This window comes from Oncorhynchus kisutch, linkage group LG3 (assembly GCF_002021735.2).
Source record: "Oncorhynchus kisutch isolate 150728-3 linkage group LG3, Okis_V2, whole genome shotgun sequence".
NCBI classification, from domain to species: Eukaryota; Metazoa; Chordata; class Actinopteri; order Salmoniformes; family Salmonidae; genus Oncorhynchus; species Oncorhynchus kisutch.
Window position 1 is genome coordinate 49,820,178 of NC_034176.2, and position 26,267 is coordinate 49,846,444.

The following is a 26,267-nucleotide window of genomic DNA, read 5'->3' on the forward strand; positions in this document are numbered from 1 at the left end:
TCACAAGTGCAGTCTCAGTACTATGATGGGGTCTATAACCAAACTGAAGCATTTCGTATACATTGTTTGTCTTCAGGAAGGCAGTGAGTCGCTGCGCAACAGCTTTTTCTAAAATTTTTTAGGGGAATGGGAGATTTGATATAGGCCGAAGGGAGGCTTCATTACTGCCACTTTTAGTGAGTTTGGTACACAACCGGCGGATAGCGAGCCGTTTATTATGTTCAACATAGGATGGCCAAGGACAGGAAGCAGCACTTTCAATAGTTTAGTTGGAATAGGGTCCAGTATGCAGCTTGAAGTTTTAGAGGCCATGATTATTTTCATCATTGTGTCAAGAGATATGGCACTAAAACACTTGAGTGTCTCCCTTGATCCTAGGTCCTGGCAGAGTTGTGCAGACTCAGGACAACTGAGCGTTGGAGGAATACGCAGATTTAAAGAGGAGTCTGTGATTTGCTTTCTAATGATCAAAGTTCAAAGAAGTTCAGGAATTTATCACTTTCTCTCTTGGGGAATGCTGCTTTTTAGTTAGCGTTGCGACAGTATCAAAAATACATTTTGGATTGTTCTTATTTTCCTCAATTAAGTTGGAAAATAGGATGATCGAGCAGCAGTGAGGGCTCTTCGATACTGCACGGTACTGTTTTTCCAAGCCAGTTGGAAGACTTCCAGTTTGGTGTGGTGCCATTTCCGTTCTAATTTTCTGGAAGCTTGCTTCAGAGCTCGGGTATTTTCTGTATACCAGGGAGCTAGTTTCTTATGACAAATGTTTTTTTGATTTTAGGGGTGCGACTGCATCTAGGATATTGCGCAAGGTTAAATTGAGTTCCTCAGTTAGGTGGTTAACTGATTTTTGTACTCTGAAGTCCTTGGGTAGGCGGAGGGAGTCTGGAGGGCATCTAGGAATCTTTTGGTTGTCCGAGAATTTATAGCACGACTTTTGATGATCCTTGGTTGGGGTCTGAGCAGTTTATTTGTTGCGATTGCAAACGTAATAAAATGGTGGACCGATAGTCCAAGATTATGAGGAAACACATTAAGATCCACAACATTTATTCCACGGGACAAAACTAGGTCCAGAGTATGACTGTGGCAGTGAGTAGGTCCGGAGGCATGTTGGACAAAACCCGCTGAGTCGATGATGGCTCTGAAAGCCTTTTGGAGTGGGTTTGTGTACTTTTCCACGTGATTATTAAAGTCACCAAAAATTTGAATATTATCTGCCATGACTACAAGGTCCGAAAATAATTCAAGGAACTCAGTGAGGAACGCTGTATATGGCCCAGGAGGCCTGTAAACAGTTGGGGGATATGGTCACTAGTGTAACCAGGAGGTGTTGCCTCATTTAACACAGTAAATTCATCAGGCTTAAGCCATGTTTCAGTCAGGCCAATCACATCAAGATTATGATCAGTGATTAGTTCATTGACTGTAACTGCCTTGGAAGTGAGGGATCTAACATTAAGTAGCCCTATTTTGAGATGTGAGGTATCACAATCTCTTTCAAAAATGGCAGGAATGGAGGTCTTTATTCCAGTGAGATTGCTAAGGCGAACACCGCCATGTTTAGTTTTGCCCAACCTAGGTCGAGGCACAGACACGGTCTCAATGGGGATAGCTGAGCTCACTACACTGACTGTGCCAGTGGCAAACTCCACTAAGCTGGCAGGCTGGCCTGCACCCTTTCTCATGTTGGAGCTAGGAGAGTTAGAGCCCTGTATATGTTCGTAGATAAGATGAGAGCACCCCTCCAGCTAGGATGGGAGTCCATCACTCCTCAACAAGCAAGGCTTGGTCCTGTTTGTGGGTGAGTCCCAGAAAGAGGGCCAATTATCTACAAATTCTATATTTTGGGAGGGACAGAAAACAGACTCTGCTGTAGAGCTCATCACTCCCCCTAACTGGGAGGGGCCAGAGACAATTTAACCGTTTCATCCTAACATCGTTGGTGCCGAAGTGGATAACAAGGACTAGGGTTTTCAATTTGTCAGAGCTAATGGTGGGAGGCTTAGGCGTCTCAGACCTCGTAATGGGAGGAGTAGAGACCAGAGAAGGCTCAGACTCTGACTTGCTGCTTAATGGGGAGAAACGGTTTAACGTTTCTGTCAGCTGAATGAGCGACACCAGTTGAGCATTCCTACAGCATTTCCCTCCAGAAGCCATGAGAAAGTTGTCCGGGCGAGGGGACTGTGTGAGGGGATTTATACTATTATCTGTACTTACTGGTGGCACAGACGCTATTTTATCCTTTCCTACACTGAAATTACCCATGCCTAATGATTGCGTCTGAAGCTGGGCCTGCAGCACAGCTATCCTCGCCGTAAGTCGATCGTTCTCCTGTATATTATGAGTACAGCGACAGCAATTAGAAGGCATCATTTTAATGTTACTATTTGGCTTCGGCTGGTGGAGGTCCTGATGAACCACGTCCAGATAAAGCGTCCGGAGTGAAAAAGTTGAATTAATTTTTTGGGAGTGAGGCAGTATATCAAGGCACAAGGTGAGACCCAAATGCAGACACAGGAGGCAGATGGTTAGAGTCTTACAATGTTTATTAATCCAAAGGGGTAGTCAAGAGAATGGTCGTGGACAGGAAAAAAAGTAAAAACCAGTTCAGAGTCCAGGAGGTACAGAGTGGCAGATAGGCTCGGGGTCAAGGCAGGCAGAATGGTCAGGCAGGTGTGTACAAAGCCCAGAAACAGGCAAGGGTCAAAACCAGGAGGACTAGGAAAAAGGAGACCGCAAAAAGCAAGAGAACGGAGAAACTGCTGGTTGACTTGGAAACATGTGAGACAAACTGGCACAGAGAGACAGGAAACACAGGGATAAATAAACTGGGGAAAACAAGCGACACCTGGAGGGGGCGGAGACAGGTGAAACTGATCAGGGTGTGACACAGTAGGGATGACCAGGGATGTTCTCTTGATAAGTGCGTGCATTGGACTATTTTCCAGTCCTGCTAAGGAGCATTCAAAATGTACTTTTGGGCGTCAGGGAAAATGTATGGTGTAAAAAATACATAATTTTCTTTAGGAATGTAGTAAAGGTAGTTAAAAATATAAATTGTAAAGTACAGATACCCCCAAAAAACTTACTTAAGTAGTATTTTTACACCACTGACTGACTATACATCAATAAAGGTTAATGGCATATATGCACAACAACAATAAAGCCCAATCTGCATGTTCTTTGTAGTCTTGTGAAACGTTTAATGTTTCTGTTGTGACGCAAGAGCTTGATGCTCTAGTAGATATGGAATGGATGTTATGACTCACAGATATGGAGTAATATCCTCTATAAAACCTCAGCTACCACCTTCCTTCTTCACTGGCTAAACTTTGTCACAAAATATTACTCAGAATGGACTTTTTATTATGTACGTCACTAAGTATAGTTTTTATACTGACAGTGAGTAAAAAGAGTTGATGCTTGCAACTTTGAATTGTCCCATGAATGTAATTATTTGCATGTTTTATTTTATTTTAATATTTGCATGTTTTTTTTTGCATTTACAGTGTACAGGGTAAACCATTCCTGGATAGTTACTTGCATATTAATCTTTTCCCATGGTAAGTGCATTTACACCGTTATATGTCCTTCATGTTACAGTAGGCCACTTGTTTACAATAGATGTTTTATCTGGAAGCTGTAATCATAATTCTGAGTAATGTTGTGCATTGCATTTAAGCCTGACAGATATTGACACAAAACACTAGTATTTGGTGTTGGAAATTTTTTTTTCTTCTTCTCCAAAGTAAGGATACTAATTAGTCTAATTTCCATTTGCACTTAATATAGCATTTGTTTTACTGAAATACTTACATTGCAGTTATGATGTCTTGTCACATGGAAGAACATTCTGAGAGGCGCCAACTTCATGGTAAATACTTTTCAAATACTACATTCTAAATATGTATTGCTCTGGGTCCGGTTTCTCCGATAGCGATGGAATTTAGGCTTAAGAGTGTTTTAACGAGAGTTGGTCCTACGATCGCCGAAGATGTAACATGTGTTTCCCGAAACACCATGCATAGAGAACGGTTGCCTAGTGCATTGTTGGATAATGTGTTGATACTGATAGGATCGAAAGAAATGGAGCGCTGCTGTCAGCTTTATCCATTCAATTCTTACCTTAACATAATTATTTCACGACACTGACGACGGATCAGCTCCTAGAGAGATATTACCGCCTACCTCTGCTAATATTGAGGCGGTTTTTTCTAATGCTTACCCAATAAAAATGCATTAAATCACTGATTTGGCACATTGCGCACGTTAGGCTACACATCATGAAATACACTGAACAAAAATATAAACGCAACATGTAGTGTTTGTTCCATGAGTTAAAATAAAAAATCCTCGAAATGTTCTATACGCACAGAAAGGGTGGGTGTTGAGTGGTATTTCTGTCTTTAATAAAGCCCTTTTGTGGGGAAAAAAATAATTCATTCTGATTGACTGGGCTAATTCATTTATTTCAATTGACTGATTTCCTTATGAACTGTAACTCAGTAAAATATTGGAAATTGTTGCATGTTGCATTTATATTTTTGTTCAGTATATATTGACACAAATTACAGACAGTAGCCTACAAGTAGCAAAACAGAACTCGATTTAACATGAAATGTATTTCATTATGATTGAAATAGACCTATAACCTACTGTTTCTATATTTTAATGCATTCATCTCAGTTTACAGTTGTAGCATATTTTTTTATGTCACTTGTCTGTATCAATTACAAAGACATTGGCAACTTTGTATTTGTAGGTCACAGAGATATAAACCATGTGATTTTATGTTTAGTGGAGATCATCTATTTATAAAGCGCAAATTAAGCATTAACGAGGCACTTAGCTGTTCTACGAGTAGTCTGAAGCAAGCTTTAGATTACGAGCATTTTCAAGTGCAACATTAATAACGATGGTTTTGGGAAACAGCTCAGAGATTTAACGATGCTCCTACGAAGGTTCTAAGGATGAACTTAGCCTTAAAATGCTTTTGGGAAACTGGGCCCTGTTCTGTGTATTGCAGTTCTATGTTACCTGCATACCTTGCAGTAAAAATCATCTGTTAATGAGGTAGGCTATTAGTACATCTTTAGTTGTTCTTGAGTAAATAATAATAAAATAATTTATTACATTTGTAAATACCTTTCATGTGTACAGAATAATCTCAGTGCATAAAATAACAGTTAAATAGAAAAAGGGTGGGCTTCTTCAGAAAGGGGGCTGATGACAGTGGTCTCAAATGCAGGTGGGACACTTCCAGATTGGTGGGAGTGGTTAACAATCTGGGTTATCAGAGGGCTGAGTACAGGGTGCATGATTTGAGCAGGGCTGTTGAAATAGGATCCAATGTACAGGAGCAGGTTTTCATTCTCGAGAGTTTTCTCAATATTTTGGGTGACTTCAAGGAAGCAGGAGAGAGGCTGAGGTGGCATTGAGGGCCAGAGGAGAGTAGTAGAGCTAAAGAAGAGATCTGATGTTGCTGACCTATGTTACACTGCTATTCCGTTCTCTTGATGGGGGACTGAGGTTTCAAAATATGGTTTATGGTGGAAAACAGGTGCTTTGTGTTTCCAGGATTTTTATTGAGGAGGTTGGAATAGAACATCGACCGTGCCTCTTTCAGGGCCTTGGAATAGGCCATTTGGTGAGTTTCTAAGACAACGCTCCAGTATTGTCACGCCCTGACCATAGAGAGCCCTCAGGGTTCTCTACGGTGTTTTAGGTCAGTGCGTGACTAGGGGGTGTTCTAGTCGATTGTTTTCTATGTTTGGGTTTGAGTATGGTTCCCAATTAGAGGCAGCTGATTATCATTGTCTCTACTTGGGGATCATACTTAAGGTGTCCCTGTACCCACCTACATTTGTGGGATATTGTTTGTGTTTTATGCTTGTTGCACCACGTAAGTCACATTTCGTTGTTTGTTTAGTTGAGAAGTTTCACTTAATAAAAAGCTGTGGAACTCCTATCTCCCTCCCCCAACTGCTCCATCGACTCCCAGACTGTCTCTGGCTCTCTCCTCGGCTCGGCCGACCGCCCCTTGTGCCCCCCCTCAAAAAAATCTTGGGGTTGCCCTTGGGCTGTTTGTGGCCGCGGAACCCGGCGCCGTCGCTGTCCTCCTTTACTCCTCGCAGCCACCTAATATCTCTTCCCATGACCAACTCTCCTTTACCTCTTGGGCACACTGCTTGATTCTGCTTTGGTGGGATATTCTGTCATGATCGTTGTATAAATAAGTGGACCAAGGCGCAGCGTGAGTAGAGTTCCACATTTTTATTATAGTGAAACTTCCCAAAACAACAAAGAATTAACGAACGTGCAATACGTAGCGCACATAGGCACTAACACGAAACAAACCAATATCCCACATCGCAGGTGGGAAAAAGGACAACTAAGTATGATCCCCAACTAGAGGCAACGATTATCAGCTGCCTCCAATTGGGAACCATACCCACACACCAACATAGAAACACAATACCTAGAACCCCCCTAGTCACGCCCTGACCTAAAACACAGTAGAGAACCCCGAGGGCTCTCTATGGTCAGGGCGTGACAATAATATGATAAGTCTACAGCTGTAAGGCACCAGCTTTGGGCAGTCTACAAGGATAACATATGGACCTCTGTGGAGAAACTGGTGTGTGCTGTAGCTGTAGAGAAAGGCCTCGGAGTACATTTTCAACTTTACTAAGGCTGGTATTTTGCTCGGACCCTTAAGTGATCCTCGCATAAATCCTCATTAAATGGGAAAGACAATCAAGTATCCTGGTAGGCTGCAACCTGTTCAGAATGAGTCTGACGTCATCAGATCATTTTCATGTCAATGCCTGGAAGTCAGTAAGAATTGATGTCGACCTCAAGACATATGTTAAGGGGACGTGTAATAGTTTTATTACAAGTCACTGTGTCTTACACCATTGTAGTGGCGATAGGTATGAAGGAGTCTATTTCATGGCTTTGTTATCCATGGAGGAGCTAACCTCACGACGGAAGTACTCTATAAGCACTGAACCAGTCATACGCAGTGTAATCATGGTTCATGACTTCTAACAACTTTCCTCCTGAATGGAGGGTTCTGTTTATTAGTGGCATGTGTGTTAACCATCAGAAGAGTGTTCTGGAGATTCCCTTACACGTGTTGCAATATGAGTGACTACTAACTCCTCTGTAGCTGTTATCAATAGAACTTGAACTTGTTTGGTCTCTAAACTTCTTACTGATTGTGCCTGGACTGACTGTTCTGGCATTGGTACTGTTAATCAAGGGGACCGGTTATCCAACTGATTTATTCTGAAATGTTATTGTTAGTGGAATTGTAAATTCCTCTGTATTATTTCCCAATCAGAATTCATTACTCTGTAAATGCATTCTATGGGATTGTAAAACCCATATTTTTACAAGAATGGACAGAACCCCGGTCTTAAAAATCAGGTAACAGCGTTTAATTCAAGAGAGTACTGGTACATACACATTTTACCACAGGTTATAAACTGAAAATGACGTCAGCGTTTCCTAAATGTTCTATCTCTTCATGACACGGGTAGAGAGGCCCTATAGTTCTCGAGCCTTCCCTCCTCGCCTAAAGCCAAGGTCAGTCACTGTAAATCAGCATTCTAGACAGTCTGGAGATAGTTCATTAATTTGTACAAAGGAACAGACCATCATTGTTACTAAACTCCTGACTATATTATGTACAATTGGGAATGGGAGCAAGAGAGAAAATTCATTATGTACAGTACATAATAGCATTTGGACTAGTCAGTCCTGATTGAAATGTATACATAATTAGTCATCATTGATAAAAATTCCCTTAACAGTTATCCTACCGGAACACATGATTAGAGCATTTCACTAGTTGCATTATAGTTGAAACTACACATGGCAAGGAATGATTATTGTTGCCATTTGTTTTAGAGGTGGTACACCTCAGTGATATCTTTTAATTATTTTTTTTTTTTTTACCTTTATTTTACTAGGCAAGTCAGTTAAGAACAAATTCTTATTTTCAATGACGGCCTAGGAACAGTGGGTTAACTGCCTGTTCAAGGGCAGAACGACAGATTTTGTACCTTGTCAGCTCGGGGATTTGAACTTGCAACCTTTCGGTTACTAGTCCAATGCTCTAACCACTAGGCTACACTGCCGCCCCAGTGTAGCCTAGTGGTGAAAATTCTAACCAAGTGAGAGAGATTTAGTCATTTCTTCAAACAATCATCTTTATTCAATATCAATTCATTATTACAATAATGAGGCTGGTCGACCCCACACCCTTGAGTGTTGGACCGATTAACCTAACCTTTACACAAATGCAGAGTACTATATATAGCTGACACTAAAAATACTTGGTCCAAGTATTTTTAGTGTCATTGGTTCCACCCATCCCATGCAGGTTGGTGCATCATAAAGCACTCTGGGTTCATCCTGTTGTTATCTGCACGTGTGTTGTTGTCTTAACCTCACCCTGGCTTAGTTTCCCAGATGCAAGCATGATTTTGAGACAATGAGGGATTGTTCTACTCCTAAGCTATCCTTAGTAAAACACATTATTGTCTATGTAATGCAGTCTTTAACTCATTTGTCAGCTCAAGCCATCTCTGGTAAACATATGCCCAGATTAGCTGCAGGGAACTAGAGTGGAGACCATAAAAATAGACACTAGTAGGACAGAAATGTCTTACTATTAGTTAAATATGAATTGTTAACCATTAATATCAAATAAATAAGGTAAATATGTAATTTTCCACTAACATTCCCCTCTCAAGAAACTCAAGTTTCTTCTAGAAAAATTACAATTTGTTAAGTATACATTTAAACTAACAAAATACATCCCTCTGGTGCCTGACATTTCATCCATGGTAAACAACCTTCCTCTGGGTTGCTGAGCTTAATACCTTCTTTATCAAAACACAGTCAATTTGGAACATAAAACCCATAAAATTAACATCACACACAAGCTTCATTTCAACAGATAGGACAGTATTCACGCTGGCATCACGCACAAAGGTAGGAGTCAGCATTTAGAACAAACCCTTCCTACACCAGTGACAGACACCCCTCTCTGGGCACTTTGTACACTCAGTAGGAACATGAGCTCCACATCTGGTTCCTTATGCTCAGAATTGGGGTCCTCATCAGAGATGTAGTCAGGAATAGGGATTAGGTCAGGGAAATCCTTGGGTTTCCAAATCAGATATAAACCCAATTCATTATCCAACCAAAATCCGGAATGACATTGCTCAGTGATTCACATTGGTTATATATCACTCAAAATGAACACCCCCCAACTTAACACACATCAACACTGGCAGAATGTACATTCATATTAACATTCAATATAATTGTCCTATAATTCTAGTATTATAACTTTCTCATCACGATTATAATTACAGATCAGTATCTCAATGCATTCTTAGCCTAAATTACTATACATTTAGCAGTGTATACCTCCACAATCAACCTGATACCCCAAACAACAACTTTAGACAAGTCTAAATCAATTACGAGCACAGTTGACCAACCCCTCCCTTTCCCAGCACTCAATCTTCAGGCATTTCTTAATTTTTCTTCAGATAGCTTCACAGTTCAAAGTGGATGGCCCATGACAATGTCCCAATTTCAATGTTTCACCTGAACCCCACCAAAACTTATTATGTCTTGTCCATTTGCCAACCAGTATGTATACCAGCAATATGAGAGGAGTTTTGGAACGGATAGGATCAGTCACAGGGTCAGGAAGTTATCCTGATCATCCAACAGACCCAATCTGATGATATTTATCAAACCAAACAAAAACAAAAATATACTCAATATATCACGCAATACATTCCTACATATCACTCAAGGTGTGTAAACCTCAATCCAAAAACCTCAAAAGACTGGTCATTCCCCCATGTTGATACATGCCTCACCATGTGAGTAATGTGTAAAAACACTGCAAATCAAATTCGAATTACTACCCATTAAAAAAAAATTGTACCCATAACTTCATAGTAAAAACAGACTTTAGACAGCTTCCCCTCATTCAAGGGCAGCCCTCTCTTTCCACTGTGGACCTAATCATAACTAGTAAGTTGTGTGTGTGTGTGTGGTAAACCATACGGCAAAAACAAACAAAAATGGCCAGGCCTTATTTAATTTGGTAGTTCCCTTTACTGCCGAATCCAGATACCTTTATACCTATAAAACTGCTGAATTTCACTAACCCCTCTCCCAAGACCAAAGCCTCAGGAAACATTTCAAAGAGATGGAAAATGGAAGAGAAACAAAACATTTATTTAGCATAAGGAACCAGTGATATTTGATCCCAGGCATCTATTTAAAAGTTGTTTGAGACATGGTCTCCTACAGTTGAAGTCAGAAGTTTACATACACTTAGGTTGGAGTCATTAAAACTCGTATTTCAACCACTCCACACATTTCTTGTTAACAAACTATAGTTTTGGCAAGTCGGATACGACATCTACTTTGTGCATGACCCAAGTCATTTTTCCAACCTTTTTTACAGACAGATTATTTCACTGTACCACAATTCCAGTGTGTCAGACGTTTACACACACTAAGTTGACTGTGCCTTTAAACAGCTTGGAAAATTCCAGAAAATTATGTCATGGCTTTAGAAGCTTCTGATAGTCTAATTGACATAATTTGAGTCAATTGGAGGTGTATCTGTGGATGTATTTCAAGGCCTACCTTCAAACTCAGTGCCTCTTTGCTTGACATCATGGGAAAATCAAAAGAAATCAGCCAAGACCACAGAAAAAAAGTCTGGTTCTTCCTTGGGAGCAATTTCCAAACACCTGAAGGTACCACGTTCATCTGTACAAACAAGAGTACGCAAGTATAAACACCATGGGACCACACAGCCGTCATACCGCTCAGAAAAGAGATGCGTTCTGTCTCCTGGAGATGAACATACTTTGATGCGAAAAGTGCAATCAATCCCAGAACAACAGCAAAGGACCTTGTGAAGATGCTGGAGGAAACTGGTACAAAAGTATCTATATCCACAATAAAACAAGTCCGATATCGACATAACCTAAAAGGCTGTTCAGCAAAGCCAGACTACGGTTTGCAACTTGCACATGGGGACACAGATCGTACTTTTTGGAGAAATGTCCTCTGGTCTGATGAAACAAAAATAGAACTGTTTGGCCATAATGACCATCGTTATGTTTGGAGAAAAAGGGGGAGGCTTGCAAGCCTAATAACACCATCCCAACCGTGAAGCACGGGGGTGGCAGCATCATGTTGTGGGGGTGCTTTGCTGCAGGAGGGACTGGTGCACTTCACAAAATAGATGGCATCATGAAGAAAGAAAGATTATGTGGATATATTGATGCAACATCTCAAAACATCAGTCAGGAAGTTAAAGCTTGGTCGCAAATGGGTCTTCCAAATGGACAATGACCCCAAGCATACTTCCAAAGTTGTGGCAAAATGGCTTAAGGACAACAAAGTCAAGGTATTGGAGTGGCCATCACAAAGCCCTGACCTCAATCCCATAAAAAAAAGTTGTGGGCAGAACTGAAAAAGTGTGTGCGAGAAGGAGGCCTACAAACCTGACTCAGTTACATCAGCTCTGTCAGGAGGAATGGGCCAAAATTCACCCAACTTATTGTGGAAGTTTGTGAAAGGCTACCCGAAATGTTTGACCCAAGTTAAACAATTTAAAGGCAATGCTACCAAATACTAATTGAGTGTATGTAAACTTCTATCCCACTGGGAATGCGAATGACTGTCAGGGATTTCCTCCTCTTCTTCCGAAGAGGAGAGGCAAAAAGGATCAGAGGACCAATATGCGGTGTGGTAAGTGTCCATGGTTCTTTTAATATGTAAATGTACACATGAACAACTAACTACAAAAACAAGAAACGTGAAAACCCAAAACAGCCCTATCTGGTGCAAAACACAGAGACAGGAACAATCACCCACAAACACACAGTGAAACCCAGGCTACCTAAGTATGATTCTCAATCAGAGACAACTAATGACACCTGCCTCTGATTGAGAACCAGGCCGAAACATAGAAATACCCAAATCATAGAAAAACAAACATAGACTGCCCACCCCAACTCACGCCCTGACCATACTAAATAATGACAAAACAAAGGAAATAAAGGTCAGAACGTGACAATGACGAAATAGAAACTGAAATAAATCATTTTCTCTACTATTATTCTGACATTTCACATTCTTAAAATAAAGTGGTGATCCTAACCTAAGACAGGGATTTTTTTACTAGGATGAAATGTCAGGAATTGTGAAAAACTGTTTAAATGTATTTGGCTAAAGTGTATGTAATCTTCCGACTTCAACTGTACGTCTCCCTTTAACTCAAAGTCCGTAATCACTACCCCTATTGATCTAACCGAGACCATACACCACTATGTACCACTTTCCTGTCCCACTACTTTCTAGAGGATTTGTTGCTGCTATTTTGAAAAAGATGATAAGGCTTACATCACAGCACCCCCCCCCCCCACACACACACACACCCCCGCCCCAATGCTGTGGGCGCAGTAGTCTCCATTACCACTCTACTCATTTTGTAACCCTGTACCTTGTATTACTAAAATATCGCATCATTAGAGTGTTATCAAAAAACTCACTAATAACAATTTACCATTCACATACTGTCAACATTCATTAAATGTACATCAATCCTCCTTATCAATGTCTTCGTCACTGTCACCCATCGTAAGGTTTATAAAATAAAATAAACCATGCTTATTCTCTCCTTAGTAAAAGGCCATGTTTACATGTAGTCTACCCTAACAATATTACTCTATATTTTTTTTATATTAGCCTTGCTTCACACTCATTAAACGTCTATTATTTTAAGATTAACCTGTAATGCGCCGAATGTAGAAAATACATCAGCCAATTCTCAATCAATCCAAACATTTCAAATTCGAAATTCTTACTTACCTTCACTAGTCTACATCTCTTCCCTTAAATTCAGAAAGCCCTATAGAATCTCTACTGTACTCTACCTCTGTCTTTCCGCTAACGTTACTATATCAGATGAACAGTTTTTCTTCAATTATAGTCAAAACAACACAACTTCTGTTCATAAGGAGGCCACTTTAATATATTATCTCTTGTTTCGCTAGTTGTACTTTCCCGTATGATGCCTTGCGACCCTGCTCTACCACATAGTTGACTAATGTGGCAATGTTTGGTATATGAGTATCTTCGTCTTTCCACGTCAATAACAAATCCACTACATGTTGTATCAACACAGAATATTTCTGGTGAGACTGGCAAAATGTTTCACAAACTCATCCATGTTGAGGGAATGTGCCCTCCTTGACTCAACACTGAGATTTCCGAGGTGACTTAGCCTGTCATCAACCATTGTCCTAAGGTGGGTTTAAATCCGTTTTAAAGCTGAGAAGCTTCTCCCACAAGAAGCAATGCAGACTGGTGTAACAAACAGAAATCTTACTAAGTCGAAATAGCTCATGGAAGATGTCTTTATAAGGTTATAAAAACAAAACAAAGTCAAGGAGAGTACAGTCGTGGCCAAAAGTTTTGAGAATGACACAAATATTAATTTCCAGAAAGTTTGCTGCTTCAGTGTCTTTAGATATTTTTGTCAGATGTTACTATGGAATACTGAAGTATAATTACAAGTATTTCATAAGTGTCAAAGGCTTTTATTGACAATTACATGAAGATTCAATATTTGCAGTGTTGACCCTTCTTTTTCAAGACCTCTGCAATCCACCCTGGCATGCTGTCAATGAACTTCTGGGCCACATCGTAACTGATGGCAGCCCATTCTTGCATAATCAATGCTTGGAGTTTGTCAGAATTTGTGGGTTTTTGTTTGTCCACCCGCCTCTTGAGGATTGACCACAAGTTCTCAATGGGATTAAGGTCTGGGGAGTTTCCTGGCCATGGACCCAAAATATCGATGTTTTGTTCCCAGAGCCACTTAGTTATCACTTTTTCCTTATGGCAAGGTGCTCCATCATGCTGGAAAAGGCATTGTTCGTCACCAAACTGTTCCTGGATGGTTGGGAGAAGTTGCTCTCGGAGGATGTACCATTCTCTATTCATGGCTGTGTTCTTAGGAAAAATTGTGAGTGAGCCCACTCCCTTGGCTGAGAAGCAACCCCACACATGAATGGTCTCAGGATGCTTAACTGTTGGCATGACACAGGACTGATGGTAGCGCTCACCTTGTCTTCTCCGGACAAGCATTTTTCCAGATGCCCCAAACAATCGGAAAGGGGATTCATCAGAGAAAATGACTTTACCCAAGTCCTCAGCAGTCCAATCCCTGTACCTTTTTTAGAATATCAGTCTGTCCCTGATGTTTTTCCTGGAGAGAAGTGGCTTCTTTGCTACCCTTCTTGACACCAGGCCATCCTCCAAAAGTCTTTGCCTCACTGTGCGTGCAGATGCACTCACATCTGCCTGCTGCCATTCCTAAGCAAGCACTGTAGTGGTGGTGCCCCGATCCCACAGCTGAATCAACTTTAGGAGATGGTCCTGGCGCTTGCTGGACTTTCTTGGGTGCCCTGAAACCTTCTGCAGAAATGCAGTGGAAATATTTTGGGGGGATTCAGTTCATTTGCATGGCAAATAGGGACTTTGCAATTCATTGCAATTCATCTGATCACTCTTCATAACATTCTGGATTTTATGCAAATTGCCATCATACAAACTGAGGCAGCAGACTTTGTGAAAATGAATATTTGTGTCATTCTCAACTTTTGGCCACAAATGTATATCCCTTCCACTTTTCTCTCTCCTATCAAAAAGCCCCTTGGTTTGATGAACCTCATGTTTGAGGTCCTCTAAATCTGGCTCTTAGGTCTGAGCAAAGGCAAACAGAGGCTCCTCATTCAAGAATGTTGTACTCTTTGGGTTGAGAAACTGGACCCCTTGCATTATCTTGCAATTCTTATTTGAAAAACGCCTCTGCAGCTCAGCTGTGAGACTGTCAAGCACCTGATAAAAGAAAGCTCTTTGGAAGCTCTCACCTTCACTTCGGTCACTATTTTTCTGTCCTACAGCGCTCATCATCAATGAGTCGTGAAATCTTAAACTTGCTTTAGGCTGTCTTTTACACACTGTTTGTACACGCATTTTGCAGTGCTCTGCCATCTCTTCAACCTCTTTCCAAAGTTCTCCAAAGTAACCCTCACTAGTCCTGTAATGTGTATGTAAGGGCACCTACTAGATCCACAGCCCTTGCTAGGTCAAGAGAGCTTGATTGGAGCATGTCAGAAAGACATTTGGCATCTCCAAGCACTTTATAAAAGGTAAACAAAAGCCCTATGACATGTAAATCTATCCGAGAAAGAGTTGATGTGTGCCTGAACCAGCCTTTCAAAGAACTTCATGATTACAGATGTCAGTGCTACAGTGCAGAGTTCTTGGGAACAGGAATGATGGTAGTCGTCTTAAAACCTGTGGACAGTAAAAGGCCTGTCTAAAATTTGCAGTTTTTTGCACATTGCCACAAGTTTTGAGGGAGCGTGCAATTGGCATGCTGACTGCAATACTGTCCACCAGAGCTCTGCCATAAGCCACCTCCAATATCGTTTTAGAGAGTTTGGCAATACGTCCAACCAGCCTCACAACTGCAAGCCATGTGAAATCATGCCATTCCAGGATCTTCACATCCAGCTTCTTCACCTGCGGGATCGTCTGAGACCATTCACCTTGACTGTTGATAAAACTGTGGGTATGCACAACAAAATCATTTCTGCACAAACTGTCAGAAACCATCTCAGGGACACTCATCTGAATGCTCGTCATCCTCACCAGGGTCTTGACCTGACAGCAGTTCGGTGTCGTAAACCGATTTCAGTGGGAAAATTCTCACCTCGATGGCCACTGACACAATGTGCTCTTCACGGATTAATTCCGGTTTCAACTGTACCGATGTCAGACAGCGTATATGACATTGTGTGGGTGAGCAGTTTGCTGATGTCAACGTGCGACACATGGTGACGATGGTGTTATAGTATGGGCAGGCATAAGCTATAGACAAACAAGCAATTTGAATGCACAGAGAGATGGTGACAAGATCCTGATGCCCATTGCCTTGCCATTCATCCGCTGCCATCACCTCATGTTTCAGCATGATAATGCATGGCCCCATGTCTCAAGGATCTGTGCACAATTCCTGGTAGCTGAAAATGTCTAATTTCTTCCATGGCCTGCATACTCACCAGACATGTCACCCATTGAGCATGTTTGGTCTGGATCGATGTGTACGACAACGTGTTCCATTTCCCTCCTATATCCTACAACTTCGCACAGCTATTGAAGAGGAGTGTAACAACAATCCACAGGCCACAATCAACAGCCTGATTGAAGGAGATCATGCTCCATGAGGCAAATTGTGGTCACAAGCCCCTACATTTTTAAGGTATCTGTGACCAAAATATGCATATCTGTATTCCCAGTCATGTGAAATCTATAGGTTAGGGCTGAATTCATTTATTTGAACAGATTTTATTATATGAACTGTATCTCAGTAAAATTGTTGACATTGTTGCATGTTGCGTTGATATTTTAGTTCAGGGTACTTAACTTATTCATCTGTACATAAAGATGAATATGGAAACATAGGGTTGGCATGACATCCAGGGAACTCTTAGTACACTACATTTGACTAGGGCCCTTAGAGCTAGTAGTATGCTATGTACGAAATAGGGTCCTATATGGCACTCCCCACTGAGTAAAACTGGTTGAATCAACGTTGTTTCCAAGTAATTTCAACAACAAAAAATCTATATGATGACATTGAATCAACATGGAAAACTGTTTGGATTGCAAAAAGTAATCAACATAAGGGAATTTGATATTCATTTCTCCCAACTTTGAACCTAAATCCAATAACATGGTAACATTTTTGTTGATTTTACATTGAATTCACACTAGTTGACAACTCAACCAAATGTAAATAAAAAAATTGACGTAAATTGTAAATTTAAGATGTTTCTGTTCCAATTCTATATGCCCAGAGTTAACTGTAAAGAGGAAAGACCTGAAGCGATGTGACAATGATAACCGCGTATGCGTCACTGACGATAGTGACTGTGTCCCCAGATCTCATGTGTCTCATGGTAGGAAGTTGACTCTTTCACCTTCATGATATCAGATTGTTTTTACTATTACTTAACTAGTACTTTTACTAGAACTAGTACATTTATTAGTACTGTTACTACTACTTTGAGAGATAGTACATTTGCTGAGATTAAAAGTAATGTACGGTGCCTTCGGAAAGTATTCAGACCCCTTGACTTTTCACATATTTTGATACGTGACAGCCTTATTCTAAAATGTATTAAATAAAAACATTTCCTCAGCAAGATGTTTCTACAACTTAAATGGAGTCCACCTGTTGTAAATTAAATTGATTGGACATGATTTGTAAAGGCACACACCTGCCTATATAAGGCCCCACAGTTGACAGTGCATGTCAGAGCAAAAACCAAGCCATGTGTAACGGACGTCGTCGGTGGAATAAGGTGAGGACCAATGCGCAGCGTGGTACATGTTCATCTTTTTAATAAAGTAAACTGAACACTGAATAACAAAGAAACAACCGGAACAGTTCTGTCTGGTGTAGACACACAAAGACTGAAAACAAGCACCCACAAAACACAATGGAAAACAGGCTACCTAAATATGGTTCTCAATCAGGGACAACGATTGACAGCTGCCTCTGATTGAGAACCATACCAGGCCAAACACAGAAATAGAAAATCGTAGAAAAACTAACATAGACAACCCACCCAACTCACGCCCTGACCATACTGAAACAAAAGACAAAACAAAGGAACTAAGGTCAGAACGTGACACCATGAGGTCGAAGTAATTTCCATAGAGCTCCGAGACAGGATTGTGTCGAGGCACAGATCTGGGGAAGGGTACCATAAATGTTCTGCAGTATTGAAGGTCTCCAAGAACAGAGTGGCCTCAATCTTTCTTAAATGGAAGAAGTTTGGAACCACCAAGACTCTTCCTAGAGCTGAGCAAATCGGGGGAGAAGGGCTTTGGTCAGGGAGGTGACCGAGAACCCGGTGGTCACTCTGACAGAGTTCTTCTGTTGAGATGGGAGAACCTTCCGGAAGGACAACCATCTCTGCAGCACTCCACCAATCAGGCCTTTATGGTAGAGTGGCCAGACGGAAGCCGCTCCTCAGTAAAAGGCACAGGACAAGATTCTGGTCTGATGAAACCAAGATTGAACTATTTGGCCTAAATGCCAAGTGTCACGTCTCGAGGAAATCTGGCACCATCCCTACGATGAAGCATGGTGGTGGCAGCATCATGCTGTGGGGATGCTTTTCAGCGGCAGGGACTGGGAGGCTGACTAGTCAGGGTCGAGGGAAAGATGAACAGAGCAAAGTACAGAGAGATCCTTGATGAAAACCTGCTCCAGAGCACTCAGGACCTCAGACTGGGGTGAAGGTTACCTTCCAATAAGACAACGACCCTAACCACACAGTCAAGACAACACAGGGGTGGCTTAGGGACAAGTCTCTGAATGTCCTTGAGTTCCCCAGCCAGAGCCCGGACTTGAACCCGATCGATCATCTCTGGAGAGACCTGAAAATTGCTGTGCAGTAACGCTTCCCATCCAACCTGACAGAGCTGGAGAGGATCTCCAGAGAAAAATGGGAGAAACTCCCCAAATATAGGTGTTCTAAGCTTGTAGCGTCATACCCAAGAAGACTCTAGGCTGTAATCACTGCCAAAAGTGCTTCAACAAAGTACTGAGTAAAGGGTCTGAATACTTATGTAAATGTGATATTAGAGTTTTTAATTTTTAATAAATTAGCAAAAAAACAGTTTATACTTTGTCATTATGGGGTATTATGTGTAGATTGATGAGGGGAAAAAAGCTATTTAATCAATTTTAGAATAAGGCTGTAACCTAACAAAATGTGGAAAAAGTCAAGGGGTCTGAATACTTTCCGAAGGCACCGTATTTACTTATAGCAATATATTCTCTCATGACTCTGGTTTCCACTATCATATGTTTTATGCATTTCTGACTTGATGTCAAATCTTCAATTAATTCCAGTACTCCACTGCCTTTTCGTTTCTCCATTTGCCTCCATTTTCAGAAAGGGTGAATATATCATGCTTTTTTCTACTCACGGACTATGCTCTGACTCCGTATCCTCAATGCCTTTGGAGTCAGGAATATAACATCAATGCAGAAAGCATGCACTCTCTCATTTTCAGTCAGTAAGTCCATCTTAAATATTGCACCTTTATACTTTTTTGAGACATATATTTTTAGATCAAGCGTAATCAATGTTATATCAATTGAATTTGCACCTATGTTGAATTGCTCCATCACCTGGGTGTCCTTTTATGCTCCCTTTCTGCTGGACAAAATACTGTATATCAGAAATAATGCTTACAATGACAGCATTGACATTTAAAATTGTCTTATTTATTATTAATATTAATTTCAGGACCACTCCGATTTATTCTTGTATGGGAATCTTCAGCTTTGGTGGACGAATGAATGTAACTTTAAAAATTAAGAACAACATGAACGGAATGGAATCGTGGTCAGAGCCCTACGAAGTGGCAGTACAAGAAGCAAGTAATAACCCTTTAATTACTCATTTTAGCACATAATTTGAGATGAGGGACACCTTTTCACCTTTTCACAAATTCATAAATGCATTTATAATTGGTTTATACATTTATGGAATTTATTTAAAATATATATATATATATTTATTAGGATCACCATTACTCTTCCTGGGGTCCAGACAGTGTTAAAACAGTTACATCACAACAAAATACACCAACAGCCTATATCATAAATAAAACAATACATCATAAATTACATTATTGCTCTAATATTACAAATGTACTATATAAAATCCACAATACCAAAACATTCCAGTGTGTGTGTGTCTCCTCACAGTCTGCATTGTACCTTGAGGTGTTGTTTTATCTGTTATTTAAATCTGATTTTACTGCTCGCTTGAGTTACTTGATATGGAAGAATCCCATGAAGTCATGGCTTTCTCAGAGTCTGTTCTGAACTTCGGGACTGTAAAGAGACCCCTAGTGGCATGGGGTATGTACAGTATGGGTGTCTGAGCTGTGCGTTAGCTGCTTGAACAGACAGTTTGGTGTTTTCAACACGTCAGTACCTCTTACAAAGACAAGTAGTGATGCAGTCAATCTACTTTGAGCCAGGAGAGATTGGCATGCATATGTGCTTGATATTAGCCCTCTGTGCCGTTCTGCTCTGTTCTGGGACAACTTTAATTTGCCTATGTCTTTCTTTGCAGCACTTTCAGGTGTGATAAAACTAAGGCTTGTAGACCTGTAGGCTTTTAGATTTTTTATATGTATTTAGGACTAGCTTACTACTTCACTTGCTGTGGTAGCTGCCATATATAATGGTGAGTCATCAGTCACACAGGCTTTGTGTGTGTGTGTGTCTGTCTCCTCACAATCTGCATTGTGCTGTGAGGTGTTTTTTTCTTCTTCTGTTCTTTACTATAACTGTGAGGAATGTGGGGACAGTAACAGGGGACGTGAATTTCATTTAGTTTTCTTTTTGCTAAATGGAACAGTAAAAGCACCTTGTCCTACCATCACATCAGTCAATGGCTCTGACAACTCACTGGAGGTGACATGGGGGATCAGCAAGTTGCACACTAGATGTCGGGTCCGTTACCGAATGGCCACTGACAAATGGACTGAGGTATTGACTTCATTCTCTTCTGCTCTAACCTCACTACTCAAATGGACTCAGGTATTGACTTCATTCTCTTCTGCTCTAACCTCAATACCCAAATGGACTCCGGTATTGACTTCATTCTCTTCTGCTCTAACCTCAATACCCAAATGGACTCCGGTATTGACTTCATTCTCTTCTGCTCTCACCTCACTTTCCAGAAGTCTCTGACAGTGCACTTGTTGTTATATGATGCATATTTTAATCCAATGTTACATTTATTTGGGTAGTTAAAGCCTGATCCCAGACTACGTCCAAAATAGCACCATATTCCCTATATGGTGCACTTCTTTAACTAGGGCCCATATGGCTCTTTTCAAAAGAAGTGCACCATGTAGGGAATAGGGTGCCTTTTGGGACATAGACTCAGTGGTATACTGCCATCTCTCACACCAGATCTCAGCCTATGTTCTTGTGGAAAGTGCTGAAAAAGCAGTCTACAGGATTGAAGGCCTCAAGCCTTTCAGCAGCTACATCATTGCCGTTTCCTGTATTTTGTCATTTGGTCACTGGAGTGACTGGAGCATGGAGACAACTGGGACAACACTGGAGAGTGGTAATAAATTTAATGATAAATCCAAGTCATTCCTTACACATGCTTCAACATTTCGAAACCTTACTGAGACTGTCAACTACCCTGGATAGCTACATTGTGGGAAATATACTTTATGGAATCAGCAAGTATGTTAGTTCAGTGGTGTGTGACAAAGCTACATTTGAAAACAACATATGGATGCCGGAATAAGATGTTGTGTGCAGGAGGGCTCCTGATACATCATCATGTAGAACATCATGCTAGGTCTTATTTTTGTGTTTTCACAGCACCCTCTAGACCGCCAGATATCTGTTATCATATGGAGACGGTGAACAAACAAGGACCTCATCACCTTATGCTTATGTGGAAGGTAATTTGAGTTTAAAACATTGTTCTTCGGTTTATCCTTAACTTTTATCTTGCAGTCGAAATCTATACTCAAGATTTGATAAAAGTCAGCATCATGATCCGATCTGAGGCCTTATCTGATTGACCTTTCAGTCATGTACAGGTGAAGTCGGAAGTTTACCTACATCTTAGCCAAATACATTTAGTCAGTTTTCACAATTCCTGACGTTTAATCCTAGTAAAAATTCCCTGTCTTAGGTCTGCATGTAAACTTCCGACTTCAACTGTATGTATAGTGGTGTCTGAAATTATTGACATCCTTTATAATAATGAGCAAAAACTGTAGGTTTGCTGTTTTGAGGTTTATATTTATGTATGTATGTATGTATGTATGTATGTACAGTGCCAGTCAAAAGTTTGGACACACCTAGTCCTTCAAGGGATCTTCTTTATTTTTACTATTTTCTACATTGTAGAATAATAGTGAAGACATCAAAACTATGAAATAACACATATGGAATCATGTAGTAACCTAAAAGAGTGTTGAACAAATCAAAATATATATTATATTTTAGATTCTTCAAATTAGCCACCCTTTGCCTTGATGACCGCTTTGTACACTTGGCTTTCTCTCAGCCAGCTTCATGAGGAATGCTTTTCCAACAGTCTTAAAGGAGTTCCCACATTTGCTGAGCACTTGTCGGCTGCTTTTTCTTCACTCTGCAGTCCAACTCATCCCAAACCATCTCACTTGGGTTGAGGTCGGGTGATTGTGGAGGCCAGTTCCTCTGATGCAGCCTCATCACTCTCTTTCTTGGTCAAATAGCCCTTACACAGCCTGGAGGTGTGTTTTGAGTCATTGTCCTGTTGGAAAAACAAATGATAGTCCCACTAAGCGCAAACCAGATGGGATGGCGTATCACTGCAGAATGATGTGGTAGCCATGCTGGTTAAGTGTGCCTTGAATTCTAAATAAATCAAAGACAGTGTCACCAGCAAAGCAGCCCCACACCATCACCACTCCTCCTCCATGCTTCACGGTGGAACCACACATACGGAGATCCTCCGTTCACGTACACTGCGTCTCACAAAGACATGGCGGTTGGAAGCAAAAATCTCAAATTTGGACTCATCAGACTAAAGGACAGATTTCCACTGGTCAAATGTCCATTGCTTGTGTTTCTTGGCCCAAGCACGTCTCTTCTTCTTATTGGTGTCCTTTAGCAGTGGTTTATTTGCAGCAATTTGACCATGAAGGCCTAATTCACACAGTCACGCAGTCACAGTTGATGTTGAGATGTCTGTTACTTGAACTCTGAAGCATTTATTTTGGCTGCAATCTGAGACTGGTAACTCTAATGAATTCATCCTCTGCAACAGAGGTAACTTTGGGTCTTTATGAGAGCTTTGGGTCCTTATGAGAGTCAGTTTCATCATAGTGCTTGATGGTTTTTGTGACTGCACTTGACTGATCTTCATGTCTTAAAGTAATGATAGACTGTCATTTCTCTTTGCTTATTTGAGCTATTCTTACCATAATATGGACTTGGTCTTTTACCAAATAAGGCTATCTTCTGTATTCCACCCTTACCTTGTCACACCACTGATTGGCTGAAATGCATTTGAATTTGTACAATTTATTTCACCTTTATTTATCCAGGTAGGCAAGTTGAGAACAAGTTCTCATTTACAATTGCGACCTGGCCAAGATAAAGCAAAGCAGTTCGACACATACAACAACACAGAATTACACATGGAGTAAAACAAACATACAGTCAATATTACAGTAGAAAAATAAGTCTATATACAATGTGAGCAAGTGAGGTGAGATAAGGGAGGTAAAGTAAAAAAAAGGCCATGGTGGCAAAGTAAATACAATATAGCAAGTAAAACACTAGAATGGTTGATTTGCAGTAGAAGAATGTGCAAAGTAGAGATATAAATAATGGGGTGCAAAGGAGCAAAATAAATAAGTAAATAAATCCAGTAGGGATAGAGGTAGTTGTTCGGGCTAAATTATAGATGGGCTATGTACAGGTGCTTAAAGCTAGTGTGGGAGATACAGTGCCTTGCGAAAGTATTCGGCCCCCTTGAACTTTGCGACCTTTTGCCACATTTCAGGCTTCAAACATAAAGATATAAAACTGTATTTTTTTGTGAAGAATCAACAACAAGTGGGACACAATCATGAAGTGGAACGACATTTATTGGATATTTCAAACTTTTTTAACAAATCAAAAACTGAAAAATTGGGCGTGCAAAATTATTCAGCCCCCTTAAGTTAATACTTTGTAGCGCCACCTTTTGCTGCAATTACAGCTGTAAGTCGCTTGGGGTATGTCTCTATCAGTTTTGCACATCGAGAGACTGATTTTTTTTTCCCATTCCTCCTTGCAAAACAGCTCGAGCTCAGTGAGGTTGGATGGAGAGCATTTGTGAACAGCAGTTTTCAGTTCTTTCCACAGATTCTCGATTGGATTCAGGTCTGGACTTTGACTTGGCCATTCTAACACCTGGATATGTTTATTTTTGAACCATTCCATTGTAGATTTTGCTTTATGTTTTGGATCATTGTCTTGTTGGAAGACAAATCTCCATCCCAGTCTCAGGTCTTTTGCAGACTCCATCAGGTTTTCTTCCAGAATGGTCCTGTATTTGGCTCCATCCATCTTCCCATCAATTTTAACCATCTTCCCTGTCCCTGCTGAAGAAAAGCAGGCCCAAACCATGATGCTGCCACCACCATGTTTGGTGGTGGCAGATATCTTTAAGAAATGGCTTTCTTCTTGCCACTCTTCCATAAAGGCCAGATTTGTGCAATATACGACTGATTGTTGTCCTATGGACAGAGTCTCCCACTTCAGCTGTAGATCTCTGCAGTTCATCCAGAGTGATCATGGGCCTCTTGGCTGCATCTCTGATCAGTCTTCTCCTTGTATGAGCTGAAAGTTTAGAGGGACGGCCAGGTCTTGGTAGATTTGCAGTGGTCTGATACTCCTTCCATTTCAATATTATCGCTTGCACAGTGCTCCTTGGGATGTTTAAAGCTTGGGAAATATTTTGTATCCAAATCCAGCTTTAAACTTCTTCACAACAGTATCTCGGACCTGCCTGGTGTGTTCCTTGTTCTTCATGATGCTCTCTGCGCTTTTAACGGACCTCTGAGACTATCACAGTGCAGGTGCATTTATACGGAGACTTGATTACACACAGGTGGATTGTATTTATCATCATTAGTCATTTAGGTCAACATTGGATCATTCAGAGATCCTCACTGAACTTCTGGAGAGAGTTTGCTGCACTGAAAGTAAAGGGGCTGAATAATTTTGCACGCCCAATTTTTCAGTTTTTGATTTGTTAAAAAAGTTTGAAATATCCAATAAATGTCGTTCCACTTCATGATTGTGTCCCACTTGTTGTTGATTCTTCACAAAAAAATACAGTTTTATATCTTTATGTTTGAAGCCTGAAATGTTGCAAAAGGTCGCAAAGTTCAAGGGGGCCGAATACTTTCGCAAGGCACTGTAAGTGTTTCCAGTTTCAGAGATTTTTGTAGTTCGTTCCAGTCATTGGCAGCAAAGAACTGGAAGGAGAGGCGGCCAAAAGGAAGAATTGGTTTTGGGGGTGACCAGAGAGATATACCTGCTGGAGCGCGTGCCTGCTATGGTGACCAGCGAGCTGAGATAAGGGGGGACTTTACCTAGCAGGGTCTTATAGATGACCTGGAGCCAGTGGGTTTGGCTACGAGTATTTTAATTTGTACCTTTATTTTACTAGGCAAGTCAGTTAAGAACCAATTCTTATTTTCAATGACGGCCTAGGAACAGTGGGTTAACTGCCTGTTCAGGGGCAGAACGACAGATTGTGTACCTTGTCAGCTCGGGGATTTGAACTTACAACCTTTCGGTTACTAGTCCAATGCTCTAACCACTAGGCTACCCTGCCGTATGAAGCGATGGCCAGCCAACGAGAGCGTACAGGTCGCAGTGGTGGGTAGTATATGGGGCTTTGGTGACAAAACGGATGGCACTGCGATAGACCGCATCCAATTTATTGAGTAGGGTATTGGAGGCTATTTTGTAAATGACATCGCCAAAGTCGAGGATTGGTTAGGATGGACAGTTTTACAAGGGTATGTTTGGCGGCATGAGTGAAGGATGCTTTGTTGCGAAATAGGAAGCCAATTCTAGATTTAACTTTGGATTGGAGATGTTTGATGTGAGTCTGGAAGGAAAATTAAGGAAAGAAATTCCACAAATTAACTTTTAACAAGGCACACCTGTTAATTGAAATACATTCCAGGTGACTACCTCATGAAGCTGGTTGAGAGAATGCCAAGTGTGTAACCCTGTCATCAAGGCAAATGGTGGCTACTTTGAAGAATCTCATATAAAATATGTTTTGATTTGTTTAACACTTTTTTGGTTACTACATGATTCCATATGTGTTATTTCATAGTTTTGATGTCTTAACTATTATTCCACAATGCAGAAAATAGTAAAAATAAAGAAAAACCCTTAAAGGAGTAGGTGTGTCCAAACTTTTGACTGGTGCTGTATGTGTATTTAAAAAAATAGTATTTCAGTGAAGGTACATACATTATCCAATCAATAGATATATTCTTAAATCTGA

At 40.7% G+C, this 26,267-nt stretch overlaps 1 protein-coding gene across 1 annotated transcript in view; it reads left to right on the forward strand.

Moving 5' to 3' along the window:
* The first annotated feature begins 3,513 nt into the window (after positions 1–3,513).
* The window catches only part of LOC109872590 (interleukin-6 receptor subunit beta), a 28,808-nt gene continuing 6,054 nt past the window's right edge, over positions 3,514–26,267 (forward strand). The window contains exons 1-8 of the mRNA XM_031807859.1: positions 3,514–3,569; positions 3,830–3,880; positions 16,995–17,096; positions 19,107–19,230; positions 19,464–19,597; positions 20,589–20,719; positions 21,149–21,308; positions 21,575–21,657. Of these exons, the coding sequence (XP_031663719.1) occupies positions 3,832–3,880; positions 16,995–17,096; positions 19,107–19,230; positions 19,464–19,597; positions 20,589–20,719; positions 21,149–21,308; positions 21,575–21,657 (783 nt within the window). The 5' untranslated portion in view covers positions 3,514–3,569; positions 3,830–3,831. The remainder of the gene's footprint in view (positions 3,570–3,829; positions 3,881–16,994; positions 17,097–19,106; positions 19,231–19,463; positions 19,598–20,588; positions 20,720–21,148; positions 21,309–21,574; positions 21,658–26,267) is intronic.